Consider the following 23,843-nt stretch of genomic DNA (forward strand, 5'->3'; position numbering starts at 1 on the left):
TTATCCAGAAACTACACTTTGGTAGATTACATTTATAGGGCTGTCGATTGGCACACATCTTAATTTAATAACAATTTGTTGACCTCACTCAACTCATTTTTATAAAGCTTTTAAAATTTCTCTTAAATATTACAGCGTTTGTGACATAATAAATAGCATCTTTCAATCGGAGAAACAGCACCATCATGTGGTGTTTATTGTGTTAGCGTCACTATTTCAAAACCCCATCAAATAGTTAGAGACAGGTAAATGTAAAATATCCAAAACACAGAATGTACACATCACAGATATTTTTCAAATAAGGCACACAACTTATAAATTGTTGCAATAAAAAATGTAATGCATGCAGTACAGGAGACACTATGACCTTCTTTGCTATATTCCCACTGCACAATTATGCAACTATTTTCTGTTGATTAGGATTTTGATACTTGTATTTTTAAGTGGCTACATCATTCGGATTTGTGCACATCTCAGGAGCTTCCTTTCCTCACTTACATTTATGACAGATACAATTACAATAAACTCTTCACTAAGACTCTGAATTTGCCTGAGGCTAATTATAAAAGCAACCGGAACAGCCAAGCAGGTCATTTCAACCAAATATTGACACTTACAGATAACATAACAGTAGGTTTCTTCGTGATCAAAACCCCATTGACTGTGATATACAAAAATCAATATTCAAAGTCATCTGTTCCTTGGCCAATTACTTCATACGGAATATCCCAAAACTTTCATTAAATTCCGTTTATAGCTTTTTGAGTTACTTTGCTAACAAAGGCTGGTGTCTGGTGGGAGCCCTGACACTAACACAGAGAGGTGATGGGTCAGATCCCTGTCTCATCCAAACTACTGCTTTTTTTAGTTCAAATTGTGTGTGGGTGTTTTTGAGTGAGCTGGGATGTGCTATGTTGGTGTAGATAAGTACTTTTGCAGGGTGAGTGCAGTGTGGGGTCAGCCAGGGGGAGGCTCAGTGTGAAACCGGCCTGCTTGGTGAAGAAGTGAAATTTGACCTCCACTGCTGGTAGACAGGTAGTAATGTGCATTTTTGGCCATAGTTTCTTACAACTGTCACACAGGGGGAAGGGGGTGGGGGCTTTCATTAAGTAAGATTAAATCACGTCTTATGCTTGAGCAGCTTGTCCCCCGAGCAAAAAGCTACCCCCACTTTAAAAATAGACAAATACATTTCAAAGATTTGCTCTTTTCGTTGGTGGCGGCTTGACAACCTGTTTTAATGTTCCAGGCGGCATGACCGGGATGTCACAGCCCGTGGAAACAAGAGGACGTGCGAGACAATGTTTTTGGACGTTGCCCTTTTTCCCAGTTTCCACACCCACCTCCTCTTCACCAGCCCGCGACATGTTCTGAAGCAGCGCTGCTTTGCACCCGTCAGGGCCGATCACTGGTGAGGACGGGCCAAGTGTGGCACCGCGGGATGTGGAGAGACAGCCGAGAGCGACGCCGCACGACGCCTCGCTTGGAGTGAGAAAGAGGATGACACCGAGCCCGCGACAGAAACAGCAAAATCATTTTTAGTTTTACTCTCGCTGCCACAAAAGAGATGCTGGCATGTTAGTAGGAGACGGAGAAAAACATTAGTTCGTAAGTTATTTATTTTCATACACTAAGGAGTTATACTCAATCTAAATTCTCATTTCATAAATGAAAATTACACATTTATGGAGACAATTCCATAAGAAAGAGTTAAGCATGCCAGAAGCACCATTAATATGAATTTATTGATAGAATAATGATATATGCTCAGTGTTTCCTCCTACAGTAAATTATACCGTATATAAATACACCACTCATACACAAACCTGCATCTGACTGTGCACGTCTTCCATGCACAGCTTTCCTAAACCTGAATTATAGGCACTGAAGTTGTCCTTGTTACAAAAGAAAACATGAACCTCTTCACAATCAAAATCACAGAGGAAAAGAGGCAAATACATTCATCAGATCAACCCATGCGTTCACAGCGGAGCTGCCGTTTTCCTTTTAAGACGTACATGTTGACGTTTGTCAAGTCAGTCGCAGCACTGATGCCCCCGTCAACCATCCACGTCCGTTTGTGTCTAAATGGGCACACAAGAGATGAAGGCGGACGAGGCACGTTTGCCGAACAAATAAACGCCTCGGCCCGGTTGCGCGATGACAGAACCGCGCTTGTGACCTTGAGAGAACAGACGGTTAAGAAGCGCCGCGTGAATGAAACTCCTTCCTGTTTGGTTCTGATCTCCAGCCGCAAAACCACATCTTTGGCAAATAATTGCTGATCATCCTGACATGCAAAAAGAACAATCCCTCTGATTTAGCTTGTAAAAGAAGGGTGGCAAAGATGCCCTGACCCTCATTGTCAAGCAAGCTTTTGCGTTATTATAAATCAAATGCTGTATTTCTGCCATTTCAGGGCTATGCAGAGATTAAATAGGTTAAACACCACATCTTGTTTGCAAATAAAATTATTTTATGATTAAAATTCATTCAAAAAAGATAAAAAGGAATGAATTTGCTGTTTAACTATCACCTAGTTTGAAATCTATTCCAGTGAACACCTTTAGGGAATACTGGTGGTGGTAATGACGATGGTTGAGTCTATGTGATGGAAATAGAAAAAAACAGGATGGGAGCCACTGACAGGGTTACACAAAACTGGAGAAGGAGGTGCGGAGGCTGCAAACAGCAACAACAACAACAACAAAAAAAAACTGCAAATAAGCCTCAAAGAAAAGTAAAAATGGATTCCTCTTTGTTCCTTATGACCTAAACATCAACAACTCAATTCTGAGCAAACCTGAGCTAAAAGTACAATCAGAGGAAACCTTAATCTGGCAGGGATGGTTTACCGTTGTTAAATCTACATTCTGCTGTCTCTCATCTGTGTCAGCACACAGAAATGATATCATCTTGTCAGTGCTAAGCACCTTTAAGCATACAGTCGTGTTGGTTTTCCCTTATTTGCTGTTAGTTAACGAAGCTAAAAGCTACTTCGCGCGGATCTGACTGACACGTTGATAATCTGAGAATATTTTAGGAATATTAACAGTCTTTTCTGGACTTTTGAAAAGGAGATTTCTAAAAAACAAGGAATCAGTAATGAGACTCTCAAAACAGAAATAAATGATATTGAATTTTCACATAATAATGTGTATAACTAGTTTTATCTGAGAATCGGTGCTGTAAAGTCTTTCTTCCGTACTGAGATATAGAAAGACAGGAAGTACAGGCAAATGCAGTACCTTAAAAAGAAAAAATAAAATAGCTCCACAGAAAAATTCCTTCTCTTATCTTTACAGTAATTCCTCATAAAAAAGCAGGTACGCCTGAGAGTTGAGTACCCGTGACTCCGGTACCATCTGAACGGTCGTATCACTGATGTAAACCCACTGACCCTGGGAGACGCTGCCACCATCCTTCGCACCTGGAACACACACAAGCAAACTCACACTGAGAGGTGGCAAACTGAGAAACACAGTGGCATATGTGCCCTGGCTAATTGTATAAATCCACCTTTTGTGGATTTTCTACTATCCAAAACAAACGTTAACCTCTGACAGCGTTAATTATAATGTATTATAACAGGTTGATGCAGGTTAAAAAGTTATTTTTCTTCAACTGTAATGATTAGAATACATCTGGACAAGCTGGTTTAGAGGAAAAACACAAAGCTTGAACATATTATACATCCCCACTGACAGAAAATCTCAAATGAAATGATGCCTCGGCTGTAAAACACTCAGCTTTCATGAACAGACAGAACAGGCTGTCAAGTGCTGAAGAAAGCGGAACCCTGACCTGACAGGTTCTTGTGGTGCTGTTCCGTTTTCCTCTGAGGAGGGCGGACTTTGACGTATGCAGTGTAGTGCCCCACTCGCATGGAGCCGCTGTGTTCCACAATCCCATACAGGCTGTAGAGGACACGCTCGCCGGCTGCCAGGTTCTGACAAAGTGGAAATTAAGCCCAAGCCAAGAATAGCCAAACATATGTATTTTCCATGTATTTTGCAATAAAGCACATGTAGCCTAATACCTTGCACAATGCTGAACAGAATGGGGCCATATCCAGGATCAGGGGAAAGTCAACATGGCGATTCACTTTGCGGAAGTTCATCCCCGCCTTGCAACCGTCAGCAGAGCAACACGGGGTCGAGAGTGTGAATAAACCCACACAATACCAGATTTGAAACAGAGAGAGGAAAAATGGGTATAAAGTCCTCACCTGATGGAAGCGTTTCAGATGTAAAATGATGACTGGGGGCAGTGAGGATATCAGCATCTGCTTCCTGGCACTGGTGTACATTTTTTCACCCTTTTTGTCTGCAAGGACAGCAACGATAAACAATATGAGCTCGTCAGTGTTGCACTTGCAATTCTGGCAAAGAAGATATTTAAAACTCAAATCTGATTGTACCCAGCAAATAAATGCTCTCACCAGCTGAGGCGCTCTTGTGCAGGTGTTTCTGTCTGCGCTCAGTACAGTTCTCACACAGCAGCTTGTTGTTGCCCATCAGCAGCTCCACAGAGGTAAACTGGTGCAGACAGGACTGGATCGAGCACTCCTTGGAGCTGGGTATGTAGCTGTGGGACAGTGCCTGGAAGGCCCCCTGGTGGTGTTGATGGTGCAGGTTCTCCCTGGTCTGTGCTTCTCCCTGCTCCTCTAGTGAATAGTGTGTAGAGCCATCTCCAGCAGAGAAGCTGAGGTTGACCTTTGACACGGCTGATACCAGCTGCTCTACACTGCCACCTCGCCTCACACAGGACGATGAGACAGGGGAGGAAGTGGATGCTGGTGTAGGAGACGGAGTCAGGGTGGAAGTGGACGATGTTGTGGACGCATGCCCGTGGCTGAGGGACGAAGTCTGGGGGGCACACTCGCTTTCCGAAGCCTCACTGTCAGCATCGTTGCTACTGTCCTGAGCACCTGAATCTCTCTCACTGCCATCTGAGAGGTTGCCAGCTGACACACCTCGGGCCGATCCACTGGCTGTCCCCTCTTCCTCTGGCCTGTCTGCGCTGCAGGCTGCTCCCCTCTCTTCAGCAGAGCTCAAAGACCTCACGACCTGCTGCTTCTGTACAACAGGAGACACTTGAAATCATTTTGAGTTATTTCCTGTCCAGCCCAAATTATTATAAAAGGGGAAAAAACAGAATTGGGTCCAGTGTGCAGGCCCTGTACCTGTCCACTCAGCTTCTTGTTGTTCCTGTTGGAAGAATGTGCTGCAGAAAACACCTCTCCGTGACTCGCGTGTGTGTCCTGCTCCCGACTGCCCTTCCCCAGCCTACTGGGGTTGGATGGTTTTGATATCTGTGCACAACAAACAAAGAATTAGCTAAGTGTGCCGGTCATCGCCTTTATTTTAAAGTATAAACAAATGCAAGGATCAATCCATGTGACAAATGTTTTTTCAGATGACACAACTCACCCTTTCCTCTATGATGGGTAAAGAGATGTCAATGAAAGCCTCTTTTACAGTGGAAATCTATAGAAGAAAAAGAATCATGTCACCACAGCATATACATTCTTTAGTTTGCTCAAAAGTCACAGAATATTCATTGCTGAGAAAATCTGAAAGGAAAAAGTGGAAGAGGCTATTTTTTCTGAAACCCTTCTACCATTGAGGATATCCTTAAATTTTCATCATGGCAGCTCAATCACTTCATTGTGAACACCTGCTACAAGTAGTTGGTGTTAGAGCTGATCCTTGAAGTTCTCTTCTGGTTATTTATTTTAAATTTGTGTCTTCAGATGTGACTGTCAATTTTCTAAAAGTTTATGTGGCCATCAATTGAAAAAAAGAAATAAATGTGAGAATAATAACTGTTGTCTAGAGCTACAATATACATTCACTTACATGCCCACACTCCTCACACATAATAGTGTTGGTCAGCTCGCCAACAAAGATGCGCTCGATGAAATTCATACGTACACCTTCCTTCCCATATGCTGTGGCAGAAACACATAACATTCAGTTGGCAAAATTCATAATGTAATGTGAATTGTGACATTAAAAAAAAACAACCTTCTATTAAATTTCTCTGGTTATTAAAAGTTAAAAAAGTGACAGGTCTGTGTTGATCTAGTATATTCTATTGCCACCCCCCCCCCCCTTAATTTTCTTTTACAATTCCATTTACTGCCACACGATGGGACTATTGCTCTTGGACACCAGTCAGAATTTCCAAACCTTTCACTTGGCGTTTGATGTCCTCATCTGCTGTCTTCTCAGTAGGATTATTAAAAGCCTTCAGAATTCCCACTTTCACCCTCTGAAAAGAATAAATTCAAAATATTCAACTGTGTAGAATTCAAATGGTGTATGCACATGCAAAATACTCAAAGCTTTCAGAATTGTTTGTTCTTAATTCTCCGTTACAATCATTAGTGAAATATCAAAACCTACCCTCAAGCACAGTTTGACAGGTATATGTATTATATGCATCATTAGTGTGAAATAATTATTGTGCTTGTCTAGAAGTATCAGAATGCAAATCTGTTAATTAACCGTGCCCGTTAGTGTGCAGAGTGTGTGCGTTTCTGCTGGACCGTCTTATTGAAGGTGACATACAGGTCAGTGACTATGTTGGTTTGAGAGCTGTGAAGATCCTCAGCCACAGTAAAGGACCAATCAATAGATAATTGGCCATGGTCTGTGTCTGCAGTCAAGACCAGTTGGCCCTCATTGTCCCGGGACCCACGCACTGGACTGGCTATTTAGGTCAAAAAGTCCCATTAATCCCAGTCGCTCCAGTCTGCACCCCACTTTGTGGTCAAAGTCAAACCAGGCAGAAGCTCCACTGCTAATTAATTACCAGTAACCCACACTCCTTTCCATCCCAGCTTAACAGCCTGCACTGTCCCACACAGGGCAGGCTGCAGGGAGGGGTGGAGTGGGGTGGGGGGAGTGAGGGTGGCTGGTACAAGGGTGCATGGGTGGAAACTCAAATGAAGATGGGGTGAAGAAAGACAGACCATGCCCCGAGAGAGAAATACTTACCATCTCAGCTAATTGGTGATAATTGACTGGAGTTAAATTAGCATATTTAGCTCTCTGAGACTAATGGACGATCAACACAAATATTTAGGGCCTCTAAAAGGTTGGTGACACCCATTATGAAAATCTCTCTCACTCTCTCTTTCACACACATGCACACTCACATGTAACACACTCTTTGAATTATCTTTAAATTCATGTTTTACCAGGTCTTCTATAGAGTATCTCAGATTTTAACAAAAAGAAATAAACTGCTGAGCATAAAAAAAAGGCTAAACACGATTAAAAAGTTTAACATTGAAAAACAGACTCAATAATGGCAAATATGGTGCCATTTTAATGTGATTGGAGGATAAATGAGTTTCTGAGTGCATGAATAGAGATGACTGTACCCCCTCCCTTACCCCACTGATGAGTGTGTGTATTTGTGTGTGTGTGTGTGTGTGTGTGTGTGTGTGTAAGGGGGTGACCCTGAAGCACAAAGGGCCATCCCTGGAGCTCATTCAGCAGCTGTGGTTTTCCCAAGATCACACAATGATGCCGGTCGTGCCACTTGCAAGTCCCCTAAGTGGCACAACTGTCGATGTTCACAAGTTTGAAAAGGAGGAGTTGAGCCCAGCCTGCGGTCCCTCTCAGGTCTGGGTCAGACCACTAAACACACCCGCTAGCTTCTCCACCTTGGTTCGCACTGCCACTGGTGGGACCACAGGGGGCAAGTCAACCCTGCAATAGGCTGCTGTGGGGTCTCCTAATTGCCCTGAAAGGGTTGAGCCCAGGGGGGTCTGTGCAATTGCCAAAAACATGGCACCAGAAAGATTAAAAAAAATTAAAAATGAAAACTTCTATCAGAAGAATGAGAAGCATGTCGCAAAAATCCTGGGTACCTGTGGACTATTTACTGGATCTGACCTAACCTGCACCCCGCTGTAAACTAATGGAAACACCTCTCACCCAATTTCTTTAAAGTAAGACCATAAAGTACATACTTCCTAAAATTAATGGAACACAAAGCACAACAATCATAGGAACTCTGCATGCTTCATCTGACACAAGCAGGTGAGGGGCATTCACTTGAAAAATTCAACAAAAGTTTCACAAAAATCTGAAGCTACTACAGTTAGTTGAATACAGACTTCATGCCGCCATGTGTCATGGACGTACTTTTGTTTCCTCCACTCGTATCGAGTCCATCAGGTAGTGCAGAAGCTCCTGGCTGTCTTGTTGTTGGTAGCCCTTGAAGCGTGGAGCCCTGGAAAGAAAAACATTGAAACAATTCAAATATTTGTCCCAAAATGATGTCAGAGCACCATCAGGATAGAGAAGAGAGACAAACTCAATTCAAGAAAACAATATTAAGGCCAAAGAGACCAAATATCCTGCGAACAGGCTGGACAGCACTTGGACACCAAATTGTGCTTTCGAATGAGAACGGAACTTTCTGAAAGTAAAGAAATTGATTATTCCTTAGAGTCATTGTGTGTGAAGCACACTGGGATTGAAATGGGCTTCTTTGTTTACCAGTGACGACCCAATCAAAGAAGTACTGTCCACCTTTAATCAGCAGTTCACACAATCACGTGAGAGGCGCTGCATCACTGGAAAATAAGTGGTGTTGGTTAGAGGGGAGGTTCTCCTTGGATCTGTCCCTTCACCATCCACAGTCAAACAGATGTGTGGACAGATGTCATGGGCAGATGGGCAGTCACGGTTTGAGCCAATGCAACCTGTTGCAATTGCTTCGGTCACGTGACCACAGGCAGGTTGGTCTGATTTGCCTAAAACACTGAGAAACCACGATAGCTGCTCGAGAAGTCAAATATTGAGAATATGTGGCGAGCGGGAAATTTGGGGCGATATGTTCACAAGCAGGTAGATGGCCTAGAACGATATCCCAGAGAGAACATAGGCTTGCTAGGGTGCTTTGCAGCTAATACTAGTATTCGTTATTGCCATCATTGGGAACTAATCTAATACTTACCAAAAGAGGGCACTTAAAATCAGACCTCCCTTGACATGTGGCCTAAGAATTGATATCTATGGTCAGGGGAGAGATGGTCAACCACCTGCCCGTTAACACACAGGCCAGGAAGTCTGGAAAAGCCTAAATTCATGCCCCCTCCCACCCTCACATACAGTTGCAGTCACTCGTGCCCTTTCCGTGCCGACACACGGGGGAGGGCGGTGGAGGGGTGAGGATGGTACGGAGCGCATATGTCATCTATTTGCCCGCCATAAAAAAATGATCAGCATGCGGAAGAATGCGACCCCTCGTGTTTTACTCACTAGTCCAATTCCCAAGAGCGGAGGTAGACACACAGAGAAATAAAAAAATTTAAAAGCAAAACAGAGAAGGGAATGAGTGAGGGATGGGGGGGGGAGTGCCAGGTAGATATAAGGCAGGATAGAGTGAAAAAATATAAAAGGTTAGGATGGTTGGGATCAGTGGGAATAAGGAGGTCTGGAAGCTCATCCCAGTGGAGAGAAGCAGAAGGGCCCTGTAGCACTGCTCTCAATCTGGCCAAAGCAAACAGCTGCGGTGCTAACACAATTAAGAGCCGGATGAGTTAGTACCAGACACAAGGCCACACGACGCCCCACCCCCAAACACACGCGCACACGCAAGCAATTAAAACGAACCCAAATACAGAGATAATAGATAGAAATTCACACATTTTTCATCTGTTCTGGTTTTCCAAAAAGGCTGGAATTGATATTCTGCTAGTTTTACGCTCCAATAATTGGTTCCCAGCAAAGATCATATTCACACACACCAATATGTGGGATGTATTTCAAACATCAAATATGAACATTTGCCATTACTGTGAGAGGAGTGTTGCTGCTGAACAGACCTGTATTCCAGCCACACCTCTTTGTGACTGCACTGTATAATATAGAATTGTATTTTTCTGTCCTGGATACCAGAGCATGAGATGAATCCATTGGTGTTCTCTGCCCTTTCTATCAGGTACGTAATACTATCATAAAGGTTTTTGATAATGTGACTATGTGAGCATTTATTTACAGTGCATGGACAGAGAAGACGGGCAGTGCCTGTACCCCGGACATTTTCAACAATAGAAAGGAACCATTCAATCTTGAATAGCTATGAAAAATACAGCAGCTAGTGTAGATGATTGCCTCTATCTGGGTTCGTTGTGCAGCATGAGATGAACAAGAGTGCATCACAATGTACCTTTAGTGGTGAAGAAATCCAACATTTTTAATAAATGTTTAGCCTGTCAAAAGCAGTAAACAGGAATACAGATACAGGCACATAAATGGCAGATCACTGACATTTTTTTCCCCATTTATGAATTAGACAATCTGTTCTTTTGTAAGTAGTGTCACATCAAAATTGGTGTCACTTTGAAGGACTCCTGTACATTTTAGGACCCCTGCATACTACAAGAGTCCTTGAGCAATAGACTGAACCTCAAATTAGCCTCCAAAGCTGCTTCTTTAGTGTGTGAAGGTGAGGATGTCAGGATTGTTTTTTCCTCAGTGACTGAAAGCAGACTTCAAGCGAACTATTGAGTGGTCAAAGATTACTAGAAAACAGCTATATGAATACAGTATAGTGCCTGGGGTTGCAAACACACATAATATTTAACATTAATAGCCCTGACAAAAGGAGAACAGCTAAAATGCATTTATTGAAAAAATAATAAAACCCTGTTCCTGAAAAAGAGCTTTTGTTAAATGTCATTTCTGCATTCCTTTCACCGTGTGGACATGTTCTACAATAAAACATGGTCTGGGTACAAGCTGAGACCCTCTTTGGCACCAGATAGAATATGGTGCTGACAAGCCCTCACACAGCTTGGTACCGGGCCAAGCCAAGACCAGACCTTTCCGCTGGCAAAATCAAGAGGACAAGACAGACGGCAAGATACTCAGCTGGTTGAGGTCAAATGTATGAATGCAGGGACAGAAACACACAGACAAAACTGGGCTTGCCGCAGATAAATACTTATACTGTCCTTGTTCCGAGACCCTGGATGTAAAAATAAACATTGGCCTTTCTAAATGTTTATTTGCATAGGTGTACCATATGGTTGACTAAGCTGGAAGTAATTTCTATTTGTATTCATTCAGTGAAATACAGTGGACTTTCCCTTCACTCAATTAGACACACATGACCATAAAACTGCGTGCACTTGGAGCCTGCTTGTGTGTTGCAGGATTAGGTGGTACCAGGTGAGGTGGCGGGCCACATGTACACACATTCCCGCACATTGGTCTAACAGATAAAAGCGTAGCACCAGAATAACTGTCAAAGCCACACCAGAGGCCGATCCAGTCATCCGGCAGCAAACGCTCTGGTCACCCACCTGCACTGCTACACAGGACAAGATGCCCCCCGACTGACACGCACATGGTGGACCCAAGCATCGATGCACCAAAAAAGAACCCAACCAACCATTTGTACAGAAATGTGAACACAACAATGACTCAGCCTGTTAAACCCTGATCTGGATCAAAGATGGCACAGGTGGCACAGCAGCAGAGCAAAAATAAGCCATTTAATGAGGTTTGTTCCCTTTGGCTGTGTTTCGTGTGTATTGAACTCTCATTCAGCTGGGACCAGGTGCTGCCTGTGTCTGGCTGGTGAGAATGGTCACCACAGCAAGAGAGACTGAGAGCAGGTGAAGCAGAGGTGCAACACCAACACAACTGTTTCACAACATGCTAACAGAACAGACAGCCTATTCAGGCTGAAGTCACGGATGATTTTATCGTAACGTAGGGAAGAAAAGCATCATACTTCTGACAGAGCTGGTTGAAGAGGAGTTTGGGATTGAGTGGATCTTTCCCTGGTTCTTTCATGTTCAGCAGGAAGAGAAACATGGCTGCAGTCAGGGGCTCCGGACTGGGTAGTGTTACCGTTAGTGGGCTCTGAAAAATAAAGAACACAAACCAGAAATTACTAATAATACCAAATATTGTGTCTTGTGTATGGATGTGAGAAAAAATAAAGAGACAAATGTACCAGGTTGGTCTCGACAGGGGGGCAGATCCTTAGTTTGTACCCTTTCTCCTTGACTTCCTGGATAAGGTCAATGAGCATGTGCGTCTGAGACAGGTTCTGCAGGGCAAAAAAAGTCTTACTACCGGTACTCCTATGAGGAGAGGGAGTTTGCTCATAAAGAGGTGTTTTTTTCTCATTGTTATTTAGCAAGTGAAAACTGGAAAGAGAAAAGTCATTATACTTTAAAGAAATGAAACCCGTTTTACTCAGAAAGGGCAATTAAAATTCCTTTGTAAAATGCAACCAGCACTTTAGGAGATTTTAGGAAATGGTGTGGCGTTACTGCAGAGTGAATGATACTTTTAAATCCATCTATGAGCAGTGCGCTGGAAACGTAGAGAGCCTTGGTGAGGTGACAAACCGAAGCAGTCATTGTCTCGTTATGTTACAATTCCACCCCCCCCCCACTTCCTTTTCATGAGATATTTGTTTTGTCACATCCTGGCAATGAAGACAGTTGCTATGGAAAACACACAAAGGAGCCGGCATGGTGAACACAGCTCATCCTGACAATTACGGGTTTTCACCAACCGATTGCAATTTTCAAGGAGACAATGCAAACGGACAAAGGAGGAGAGGGCCGAAAGCGTGCACTGCAAGCTCGCTCAAATTTCAATCAACAAGGAAGGGCCCTGACGCTGATTAAAAAATGGCAGAAAAAACAACTTCATTGTTGAACGGGTGACACAACCAGAGAGGCTGGGAGGTGTTCTGTCTGTGTTGTGAGGTGAACGCGCTTCGCACCAAACAGGCGCAACTTGTGTAAAGGTTTGTGTCTCTGTCAGCAAAGTGCTTACTTCTACCTGGTATATACTTCAAAAATGACCTCCAGCCTTAGACTGTTTATTACAGTCAGGACATTTAATAAGAGGACGATCGCATTGATATTTCCAGGTCAATCCAAGAGATTTCTATCTGAGACTTAAAGCAGGAGCATATTGATCATTTCTTTTTCTCAGAAACATACCAACCTGCATGACAGCATTGAAGAAGCAAGTGTTTCCAAGGTTGTTTATGCCTTTGACAGGAACTAAGGTGCTGTTGACAGCAGTAACTTTGCCTTTGGGTGGGTCACTATAATCTGATGAGTCTTCTTGCAACTTGATGATCTTAGGAGATGCTCCTGGAAAGCAGGAAAACCAAATGAGGTCAGGTAGAAACAATGCTGTAAAATTGATGATACAGATAGCAGTGATATTTTCTTCCATCTTAGCTAAAAGCTAAAACAGGAATGTCAAAACTTGGTAGTGATTCAGTGTAGACCTTGGTCTTGCAGTTAAAAATTGGGCTTAGCCTAGACAAGGCTAAGGCTGGGGCTGGGATGGCAGCTGGAAGGAAAGCTGGGTCATTTGGGAAAGCAGATGACAGCTGTAGAAGTTTCCACTGGTTAGCGAGGGAGGGGTGGAGGCTGTGGAGGGAGTGATGTCCCTCCACAGCCAGCTGTTACTTCTGATCACCAATGAAAGCTAACCTTACACAGGAACGTGAGCACAGATGGCTGCAACGTAAGGGTGACATACAGATAGTCTGCTGGGGACAAACTGGAGGATGTGAAGCTGTTAAAGGTGCGCAAGCTGAGAAGATGGCAGCAGTTTACAAAAGACCTTTATTACAACTTCATGAAATATGACAACCAATAACACTTGGTTGTAAATATTGATTTTTCCAATGAACTAAGTCAAAATATTCACAAGAGAGTATTTCTAAATGAGACAACTATGAGGATGAGTAGGGGAACAACTCCATTTTGCTAAAATATTGAAATTAAGTTTTAATTTTTAATTTTTGTGTGTGTGTGTGTGTGGGGGGGGGGGGGGGGGGGGGGGGGGGGGGGGGGGGGGTTCCAGTGTTGTAAATGGATTAAAATGTTGCCATGGCCAGAAAGAAAGTGCCTGTTTAAAACAAATAATTACTTAATTCTTTGGACTTTTCTGTGTGAAACCACTCCAATATGAAATTAACATTTAAAGACTGAGATGCTAACATCTACCCACCAGCATTTATGTGTTTATTGAGCAATAAAAACAAGTGGTGGTTTTTCACATAATACAAGAATGAGACAACTCCTGAGCCACGAAAAAAATATTCCCCTATTTAAGTAACAATTGTTTTCCTTGTGTCTTTCCCTGACTGAGAAGTCTCAAGCATTTCAACACAATGAGGTGTGTTTTTTTTTGTTTTTTTTACACATGAAGCACATCTGGTTGAGGAACCACAAGGGAACCGCTGAAGGACACACATGAGAATGCTTGATTAAGCGAGTCAAAAAAATGATCACTTCTGGTTATTCTTTTACGTCTTAGCCAAAATCTCTTAATAATCTCTTACTTATGCACCATTGAAATACTCTACAGAAATGTCAAATTACCCATAAATAATAACTGTATTCTAATGTATTTTGAAGGATTTCATGTGGCTTTGAAACAAATAAAGTGTTATATGAGGCAAAAATTAACAGAATAAACTATAAGTGTCTTTGTTAAACAAACGCGGCAGTACAAAATGGCCAGTATTTACAGGGACTGATGGCAGGGGCTCAAGGCCTACAGGCTACCAAGAATTCCACAAAATACTATGAACACAAAAAGAGTTTTGTCCACCAGCACTTCACCTATATGCGCCAGTCAAGAGCGCAGGCTATCAGCAAGGTCATTGGCCTAAACCTGTTTATATCCAAAGTAAGAAAATTCAACTGAACTGTAAAACATAATCATTGCAGAAACCTGCACCTTGACTCTTATCGTTCTTCTCTTTAAAGCCCGATGGCCTTGCCTTAAATTCAAAATAAAAAAATACTACACCTTGTGCACATCACATTTATTGAAGAAGCTATTCAACATACAGTGGCGGTAAGCCAACGCTGGTCGCTACCAAGCAAGCGCTTGCTCTGCAAGGCCAAGGACATTAACAGAATTGCTCTGGTCACATTCTCTAGAATGTGAACTGGGGGCTTTTCATTTGTAGCCTCGCAATTTGCATTTTACAGGGAATAAAATTCCACTCAATGGACTGTGCAGAAGGGCAACTTTTCTGTTACAGATTTGAGTAGAGAAATCGCAGTCACTTCAACATGGACACAGCCTCTTTGGTGTCTGCTGCATTATCAAATGTTTTGTGGCTGCAGCTTCATATTGACAATGCTTCAAGTAGAAAATATAATGGGCTTAATTAAAGTGAGAACATGAAGGATGCAGCACTTCATATTAATATATTATAATCTTAAAATCTTCCAATGGTGTCAGTTATCCCCAACCACACTAATCTAAACTGATTATTCTGGACTATGTGTCTAAATGTATACACCATCTATTTGTCTCCTTGACTCACAAACACAGGCATCTGTTCTTCAGCATTTACAACATCTGGAATACGGTTTCTATCTTTAAAGGGCACCCACGAGCGACCTCGTACATGTCAACAAACAACACATTAAAAAACAAGCTGAGGAGGAGGAAGACTGCACGTATCGAATGTGAAACTGGATTTAACAAATGAGATAGTGAAGAGATTTTGTTAAAAAAAAAAATAATAATAATAAAAGCATAGTGAGAAAAGGAGGCAATCAAGAGATGGTGTGCTCAGATGAGCATGTCAAAGTTATTGCAACTTGAGTGCAGGATCTTAATTTGGCACTTGAGCTAAAACGGAGCAAAGGAAACTAACTGGGCAGAATGGGGATGCCGATGGACACAGTCTGCATCTGGGACTGTAACCCATGGTAAACAATGTTCAGAGAGCCATCTGGTTGAGACTGGGGAAAGGAAGGGGGTGCAGCGGAGTGCGGGAGGGGCGGTGGGTGGAGGGAAGAGTTGCAATGAGTACAAGCATATGGAAAAGCAGATTTTTTCTCTCCCTGCAGCGATCGGGGAAGGCAAATGTCAGCATGCGCTGCGTCCACGCTTGACTGTGCTGCACTCGGCACCACCACCTGGCCCTCCTTGCTCAGCCACCGAGTATGGGCAGCAGTGACACTGTAGAGCTTCTCCCCAGGGCAGAGGAAAGCATCATAGTGCTGCGGATCATCCACATGCATGTACACCAACACCTCCTGCATGCCCTGCTCTTTTTCACACAAGAGATACACAAAAAAAAAATACGGGTCTCGCTACATAAAAGTGGCAATATAGAAACACTCAACTAAATTATTTTTTAAAAAGCATTGCGATATAAGTAATATCAAAGCTTATGGAAACGATACTCATTTCAATAGTCATTTGTTTTAAGGTGTATGAATTTCTATAAAATACCAATTAGTAAAAAAAAAAAAAAAATCTCATCATTGCTTTTGCCAAACCTACACAATCAGGTTTATGGTTGGACTGAGGGCCTGTAAAATTGTGTGGCCATTGGGCTTTACGCCTCCATCTTCCTTGAGTGCAGCAGAGTGGAGGGTCAAGGCCAGCTCCCATCATGCAGAGGAGGCAGTCAAGAGGAAGGCCAAGCAACACCAAATGTCTTATTAATTTGTTAATTTGTTGTGACTGCAGGGCATGAAAGCCTGTTTCCTTGCCATCTGAGGCCAAGAGAACCCAGCGCTATGTTACACACAGGCACACACACACTTTGTGCTACCTACTACGTGGCCTATTTTCATGCTGTGGTGGGATTAAGACACATTCACCCTTGATTACCTCCATGAACACACCACCAGGGGACAAGCATCTTTCTCGCCACTGCATCAGTAAAGATAAACGGACAGTAAAACACAAACTACATTTGCCAAAACTAAAAGGAGAGCAAGAACAAGCATGGAAATACACCTGTATTACTGTAGTAGGTATTTACACTTATGCATTACAACAAAATAAATATATAATAAAAAATTCTCAGCCCTTCAAATTCTTCTTTGTCACAGTGTGAGTAGGAGAGGTCAGAAACTCTGGTAACCCCTGCCAGAGATACCTACCAACCTTACAATAAGTAACATCCATTTAGAATATGTTCATAAATACAGCATTTAAATGACAGTGGAACGTGAGTTTAACTAAACATCACTGTAATAATATTAATTAACTGACTCCATCAACTACTCTTGGGAGGGGGGATTTATTATACCCCTACATTCTTTGTCTGTATTAAACATTAAAAAAATAAAAAAATAATCACCATTACATAAATATACAACTATGGCAAACTTGTAGAATCAACAGATCCCAATGAGGAAAAACTCTAATAACTTTGCAGCAGCAACATTTAACCCTCTTAACCCTAGCCAACATTTAATTTGCTCCACAAAGACTCCCAGCTGGGTTACTGCTGGATTCTACCTCTGAGGTCAGTCTTCTATTTAATGGGGCTCCAGTACTTGAGCTGAAGGCCTTGATGGTGAGAGAACACAGTTAATCGACTTTCTTTCTAAACTGAGCTGTTGTTGCATGAAATCATTATAGATTCAAAAAAAAAAGAGAGAAAAACATGCTAGGGATCTTTTGTGGTGCAGCCTATAAGAAAAACAGCAGCTTCCACTGCATGGCCTTCATACTGAAATACAATTTCACAAGCTTCTCCTCAGATAACAACCGCCTGTTTACTGACAACAATGGCCGCCTGCCTCCACACCCAGTTGGCTGACCGGTGTGGAACAATTAAATGGCAGGAAAGGTGACAGGTAATTTAAAGAGTAGGAATAAACTGCCCAGTGTGACAGATCCTTTACCATGAACATGACCACTGGTGGGCACCATGTCAAAAAGAAAAAGGGTAGCACCGCAACTTAATGCACGCTTCATGTACCTAAGATTTTACCTTTCATATTCTTCAGCTACTAAAGGATGGCCTGTCCTATGTATCGAAGAATTAACTAACAATTTCAAATGTGCTCAGAAACACAACAAACCTGACTAAAAGAAAATAGGCTGTTTGCAGGAGTTGGTCATTTTCAATTTGAGCAAATGTGTATCTGCGAATGTGTGTCCACTGAGAGTACACTCCAGCTGTCAGGATGCACTGCCTGGACTTGTTGAGGACCCTGACTCCCACTAGTGCAGCACACAGGCCCAGAGGTGGTGAGACATACAGCCCCTTGACAAAAAAAGTATGGGACAGAAACAGATAGCGATGGAAAGACAAAGAGTGGCAGAGCGGTGGCTTAAACCCATGCAGCTGCTCTTGTTCTTCAGGGAACCCAGCCGGGGAGCATCATTCAAGCGCCTAATTCTTCTAATTCGTGCAATCATGCGATTTGAGGGGTGTGTGTGTGTGTGTGTGTGGGGGGGGGGGGGTGTCGGTCGGCATCACTTTTTCAACTATAGCTGTAGTTGAGATACTGAAGGGGGACCAACTGGGCTTGGGCAGCTGGAATGTGGCCACTGGCACCTGACACTGGCTGAAGGAGGCAGTAGTCTGAAAGACTGACTTGATGAGCAATACTCCTTAAAGTCCTCTCAGCCAACCATTTAATATAGGTGTGCTATATATAAAACATGATTGCGGGACACACTTTTACTTCAAACTAAAACTCTACCTCTGATTTCACTGTTTCGGTGTAAAATATATGTGCATTTACATAATTTACATCATTAACACTGGAATTCAAAGTTTTCTGACCACTATGTGGCTTATTAAGTATCAGTAAAATTTGATATACTGTACATATACTAATGCACAATGGTCTAACCTATGATACTTATGCAGCTGAGATGAGATGAGTCACGGATTCAAACTGCCCCTGCTACAGGGGGGGCAGCGTGGACCGTAACGACCACATTACGGTCAAGGTAGGTAACTGGAACTCTTGTGTGAGCATTACATGTTGTTAAATCTTGAGAAGTATTAAAAAACTGTATTCACTGGATATTGATGACGATGATGTGGGGGGCGTTACATTAAAATTTTTGTACTTAACGCTTTGATTTTGTTGCCTTATGTCTGAACCACTTGCACAACCACAGGTCAGGATGCTGCCAAGCATTTCCCTAATTGCATCCTGTACTTCGTGTCAAGTGCACTCGGCTGCACTGCCAAACAGTGGTGGTTTTGGCATTTTCGGTGGCCAAGTTGTTCCTATTAGCATCCTGCTCACAGGCAAATAAAAACATGTCTGAATGAGCGACTGTTTGACTTAATATCAATGCTGGTCAACCTTTCCTCTTAGACACCTAATTACAAAACAGTTTGCCAACATCAAGCAGGTGGGCCTTGACAGCTGTGATTAAATCTCTGATAATCTTGATCTGAGCTTGTGAAACCTCGCAATTTCTAGAATCTGCAAAGAACCCAATTCATTCAACCGCTTGATGTGCATTGTCCTTTTGATCTCTCTGCTGGGCCAGGCAAACAACCTACCTGATGCTGCCTTCACAGAATGCTTTTGTAAAAAGTCCAGAGACTGAGCCAAAGCCTTCTTATTACAGTGAGTGGAAAGTTCCTCGTTGCATTCAAAACACCTGTAATACAAGAGGAGTAGATTAGGACACATCAATCACAGTGCTCTTGCTGCACATGCATTCACCTAAATGATGTAAACCGATGCATAGATGAGGAAAAAGAGACTACAACAAACTGAGCAAAGATCCACATCAGACGGAAGACAATTATGATATTATGATACAGCCCATATTTTCTCTGCAAGCCCAGAGCTGTTTGCCAACTGTAGTCCCTGTTTACAGTCTTGTTCTGATGTCAGGTGATACTGAAAGATTTTGGGTTCCTCACCACGCCTTCCATGTGCTTAAGCTGATAGTAATGCAGTGAGACTCTGGGTGGAAAGCTTGGTGGTGTTTCACTGCATGCTGGATCCCTGACTGGTTACAGCCCTATAAGAGAGGGGGGAAAAAGCTTATACATAAAGAAAACAACAATGTGTTTCACTAATCTTGGTGACATTCGCTGAGGTTTACTATATAAGATCCATGTCAGGTACTGAGCATATAGTAATTTCAGAAGCCCTAGTACGGTATGTGAAAAGTATAATAATATCCTTATATTTACCTGGAAACCACACTTCAAGCACACCACAATGTCATGAGATGTGCTTATATCTGTATCAATCATGGTCCTCTCCTTTAGGCAGTCAGAGCAAACCAGCCACACACTGGACAGCACTGATTTCTTCACTGACGTCAGATCCACGGCTTTACCGACATGCTGACAAGTCAAGCCTGAATGTGAAATTGAATTCAAAGTCACTATCTGATCACTCTTTGGGATTTAATGTATAAAAGTGGTAAGACTTCCCACTAAACCAATAAAATGTTCTATTTATGAAAAAAAAAATAATCAAAGGTTGATTCCCTTTGAAAAAAAGTATGAATTTTCAACAATTCCACAAGACTAACTCCTCTGCTTGGAGCCAAATTCAACTTACCACCGACTTCATCCGATGACTCCTCATCTCGAGGTTTCCTGGGTTTGTTAGTCCGCTTAGTCATTTCGGCGACTTTTAAAGAGAAGGGATCCTTTAGACGCATCTGGAGCTCTGGTTGAAATACAATCCAATCAAACTACATGTAATAACATACAGTACAAGGTCACTGTATTAACTGTTTTAATTACTTGTTACCTAGTATTACTATCCCTCTGTGGGCTCCGTCAGAGCCAAGCATTAAAGGCCTGTATTGCTCAAGGGTGAGTTTCAACAGATTCAGATGGCAGACTGTGAACTATATGAGAATTGACGTGTTGGAGAGAGAAGCTCGTCTATCAGGATCCAAGATGGGCTTTCAGACAGAATGCATTAACAACCTAAAGGTTTTTTTTATGTTTTATTCACAACTAGTAAGTCAGTTGAGCAGGAAGCTTAAAGGATAGTGAGCTTGAGGTTAAGTGAAATCGGTACAGAGTAGTAGTCTCAAGGTTGAGCTTAGTTGATACAGTAGAATACAGGTAGGAATATAGTATAATGGGATTTTCAAAGGGTCAACTGCCCCCTGGCCTTGATACTTGCAAGGTCAAGGGTCAAAGTCTCACACATCCCTTTATCGTCTTACCGCTGTTATCGTCATACCGCTATTATAATGTACAGTATACCCCGAAATGTTCAAGCAGTATCGTTGAAACTCAACCCGTAGGGTTTTCCTACAGTTGTCAATTAATGACAGTTAGGTAATTTTACGTAAGTTCTTCGTGTAATGATTCGGTAAAAAAGAGAATAAACTCACCCCTTTAGATTAGCTCCAATACTAAACAATGTTGCTCACACTGAAGCCAAAGGTGAAATTGCACTCTTAAACAGGCTAGCTACATTAGCTTGTAAGACCAAATTGTGAATTTACAATTGTGTTTCACGCAACAGCGTCTGGAGATGTTACGGCATTCTGAAACGAATTCGAATCCGGACAGAAACACAACGATCCCTTACACATTCGTTTTGGCTTTGCCTTGTACAAAAGACATTTTAGGAAGCTTAGCTACTCTCTGATAGCAGAGCAACTAAACATGTGACGCACTACGGCAGCTCAGGATGGACTAATGCTGCATTCACGTACATTCACTTACATTCTACGTTCTCCCACATTTTGGGCTTTAAATGTTCGGAAGCGCCAAGAGCTTCGTCAGCATTTCGTCAGCAGTGACAGGTTCAAACTTTAGTTTATATGAACATGACAAGACAAATGTTTTGATCATGAAATGTAAACCAAGGGGCCTTAAAATGATTTATAAAAATGATTTATATTTGTATTTAGAAAACAACTTTTCCATCAAATTCTTGCATATAGCGGTACTCTAAAGTTTAATGATCTAATGAGTGTCAAAGATTAAAATGAAGTAATAAAGTATGCAGTAATTTTGTCCTTGTGACTTTCCGTACTTTCTCGCTAGCCCTGGCAGGTGACCGGAAGTTGTGTCCGATAATGTCCGTCTGATCTTGTAATTGTGCTACATGACTAGTGAGTGGTTGCAGGGTTAATTCGACATCGAGGCCATTTAGATTTGTCTATTCACAAATGAGTTTCAGAAGCTGTTGGAGACTTGCAGGTGCTGTTCCGCGGTTGTTATGGGTCAGTAAGTTTACCGTGCCGACTAGGACGTCTAACCCCGTAGGATCAAACCCTGCGTGCAGCGTTATCAGCCCTAACTGTGGTTGGAAACGTAAGATTTAACCTTTCAAAGTACTTTTGAAAACGGTTTAGCCCGTTATTGTGTTTTTCGTGGTTTAATGACTTTTAATGACGTAGGTGTATCATTCGTTGTTTGTTTTGCTTTTAGCTACGGCGTTGCTGCTTCGCAGGTTCGGTTCAAGTCCACCGAGTACAGACGTGACATATGAGCAGCTGAAAGTTCTTCTGGCCGGCCAGAAATCCACAGTTATCGATGTCAGAGAGCCATGGGAGCTCAGGGAGTACGGCATCATCCCTGGGTCAATTAATGTTCCTTGTGAGTGTTATTTGTTTTTGTTTTAAAACTCTTATTTGCCTTTGGCAGAGTGTAGTTTTTGGTTACATAACGTAGCAGGAAAACATTAGCAGTGTGTAAAGTAAAAATATTAATGGGTCAGTTAATGTTTACTTGTTGTTTAGCTGGGCTGCTGCAAACATATGTCAGGTATAATTGCAATGATCTTTAAAGATCCTTAAAGATTACCCACTAACCTTCTATTTACTTTAGAGTGCCTTGACACCACCACTTCCAGCAGTTCTCACAATGTTCATCAAATGTTTTTTCTCTATAACACTTATCATATTTTAACAACTGGTAATTTCTGTCCTTTGTGTTCTCTGCTTTACAGTGGGACAGGTGAACACAGCCCTCCAGCTAGGCCCAGAAGACTTCAGAGAAAAGTATGGTGGCGAAATGCCCCAGCAGGCTGATAAGATTGTGTTCTCATGTCTGGCAGGGATCCGCAGCAAGAAAGCATTGGACCAAGCCACATCATTGGGATATAAGAAGTGAGATATATTCTTTTCTATATCAGCCATAATCATGTAATGCATTCTGTCTTGGAAAAGAGCACTTACTCTAAGAGGCTAATGGTTTATTATTAAGTGATTCATCATAGTTGTGTTATTATTTCTAATGTCAGTAGGCAAAGGCATTTTCAAAGTTTTCTTCATTATTCCTTTATTTATTTCCAGTGTTCAGCATTATCCAGGTGGATGGCAAGAGTGGATGAAAAATGAACAACTTAAATGATCCGGAGAATCAGGAAGAAAAATACCCACAAACCTGATAACTGATGTTTTAATCTGCTTTCATTCCCCAAATGTGACACCAGAGAGCTCAGCAAATGTAAAAATGACTAAGATATTATGTTAAAATACCTGTAAATTTATTTCAGAATGATTTTAAAACATTCAATTTAAAGCTATTATGTGCATCTGATTATATAAACGGCCCAAAAAGGGTTAGATTTTTCTTTTCAGAATGTATGCAATCATCTACTCCACTGTGTGAGCACAGTGTATTTAAGTGTATTTAATTAATATTTGTAATAATTTAAAATAATCTTAAAAATCTTCAGAATACCTGTTGCCAACACCAATTATTTAATAAAAAAATATATTTTAATCAGTACTAGTGGATTTGTACTTTTATTGATTCTTATTGAACTTTTGTGGTTGAAGACATTTACCAAAATCAATGTCTTCATTTTAATTCACCCTCAAAGCATCAGGATGAAGTTATTCATCATCCCTGAGTATAATTATGTTTTCTGACCCTTGACCAAGCAGCCTGGTGGGTGCTAATGCACAACCGCTCTGAAAATACCTGACTTCCGTTTTCACATCTAATGTCTCTGTGGCACCCCCACTCCTTCTGCCACTTGATTTTCCCCCAGAAGCCGATACTTTCATTTCCATTTTATTTATTTTTACTGCCCGGTTCTAATATTCAGACTAATAAGTACAAATTTACATCAACTCTGGCCTCATCAG

At 41.9% G+C, this 23,843-nt stretch overlaps 2 protein-coding genes across 3 annotated transcripts; one reads left to right on the plus strand and one right to left on the minus strand.

The window, feature by feature from the left end:
* Positions 1–325: 325 nt before the first annotated feature.
* usp45 (ubiquitin specific peptidase 45) lies at positions 326–21,432 on the minus strand. 2 transcript variants are annotated; one of them, XM_029839360.1, is made up of 19 exons: positions 21,129–21,432; positions 20,531–20,630; positions 20,336–20,446; positions 19,960–20,129; positions 19,684–19,784; positions 19,315–19,415; positions 13,002–13,153; positions 11,992–12,087; positions 11,767–11,897; positions 8,163–8,250; positions 6,195–6,276; positions 5,862–5,953; positions 5,433–5,489; positions 5,186–5,314; positions 4,442–5,078; positions 4,229–4,326; positions 4,040–4,126; positions 3,805–3,949; positions 326–3,430 (listed from the first exon to the last, which is right to left on the minus strand). In XM_029839360.1, the coding sequence occupies exons 2-19, from the start codon at positions 20,571–20,573 to the stop codon at positions 3,300–3,302; spliced, it is 2,451 nt and encodes an 816-aa protein (XP_029695220.1). In that variant the 5' UTR covers positions 20,574–20,630; positions 21,129–21,432; the 3' UTR covers positions 326–3,299. The 2 variants fall into 2 exon arrangements, with proteins under 2 accessions (XP_029695220.1, XP_029695221.1); XM_029839361.1 differs by lacking the exon at positions 20,531–20,630.
* A 349-nt stretch (positions 21,433–21,781) lies between these two features.
* On the plus strand, positions 21,782–23,481 carry tstd3 (thiosulfate sulfurtransferase like domain containing 3). Its single transcript, XM_003965904.3, has 4 exons — positions 21,782–22,059; positions 22,177–22,344; positions 22,697–22,856; positions 23,043–23,481. Exons 1-4 carry the CDS (start codon positions 21,915–21,917, stop codon positions 23,098–23,100), a joined length of 531 nt encoding a protein of 176 aa, XP_003965953.1. The 5' UTR covers positions 21,782–21,914; the 3' UTR covers positions 23,101–23,481.
* Positions 23,482–23,843: the final 362 nt, after the last annotated feature.

The sequence above is a fragment of the Takifugu rubripes genome, chromosome 7 (assembly GCF_901000725.2).
Source record: "Takifugu rubripes chromosome 7, fTakRub1.2, whole genome shotgun sequence".
Taxonomy (NCBI): domain Eukaryota; kingdom Metazoa; phylum Chordata; class Actinopteri; order Tetraodontiformes; family Tetraodontidae; genus Takifugu; species Takifugu rubripes.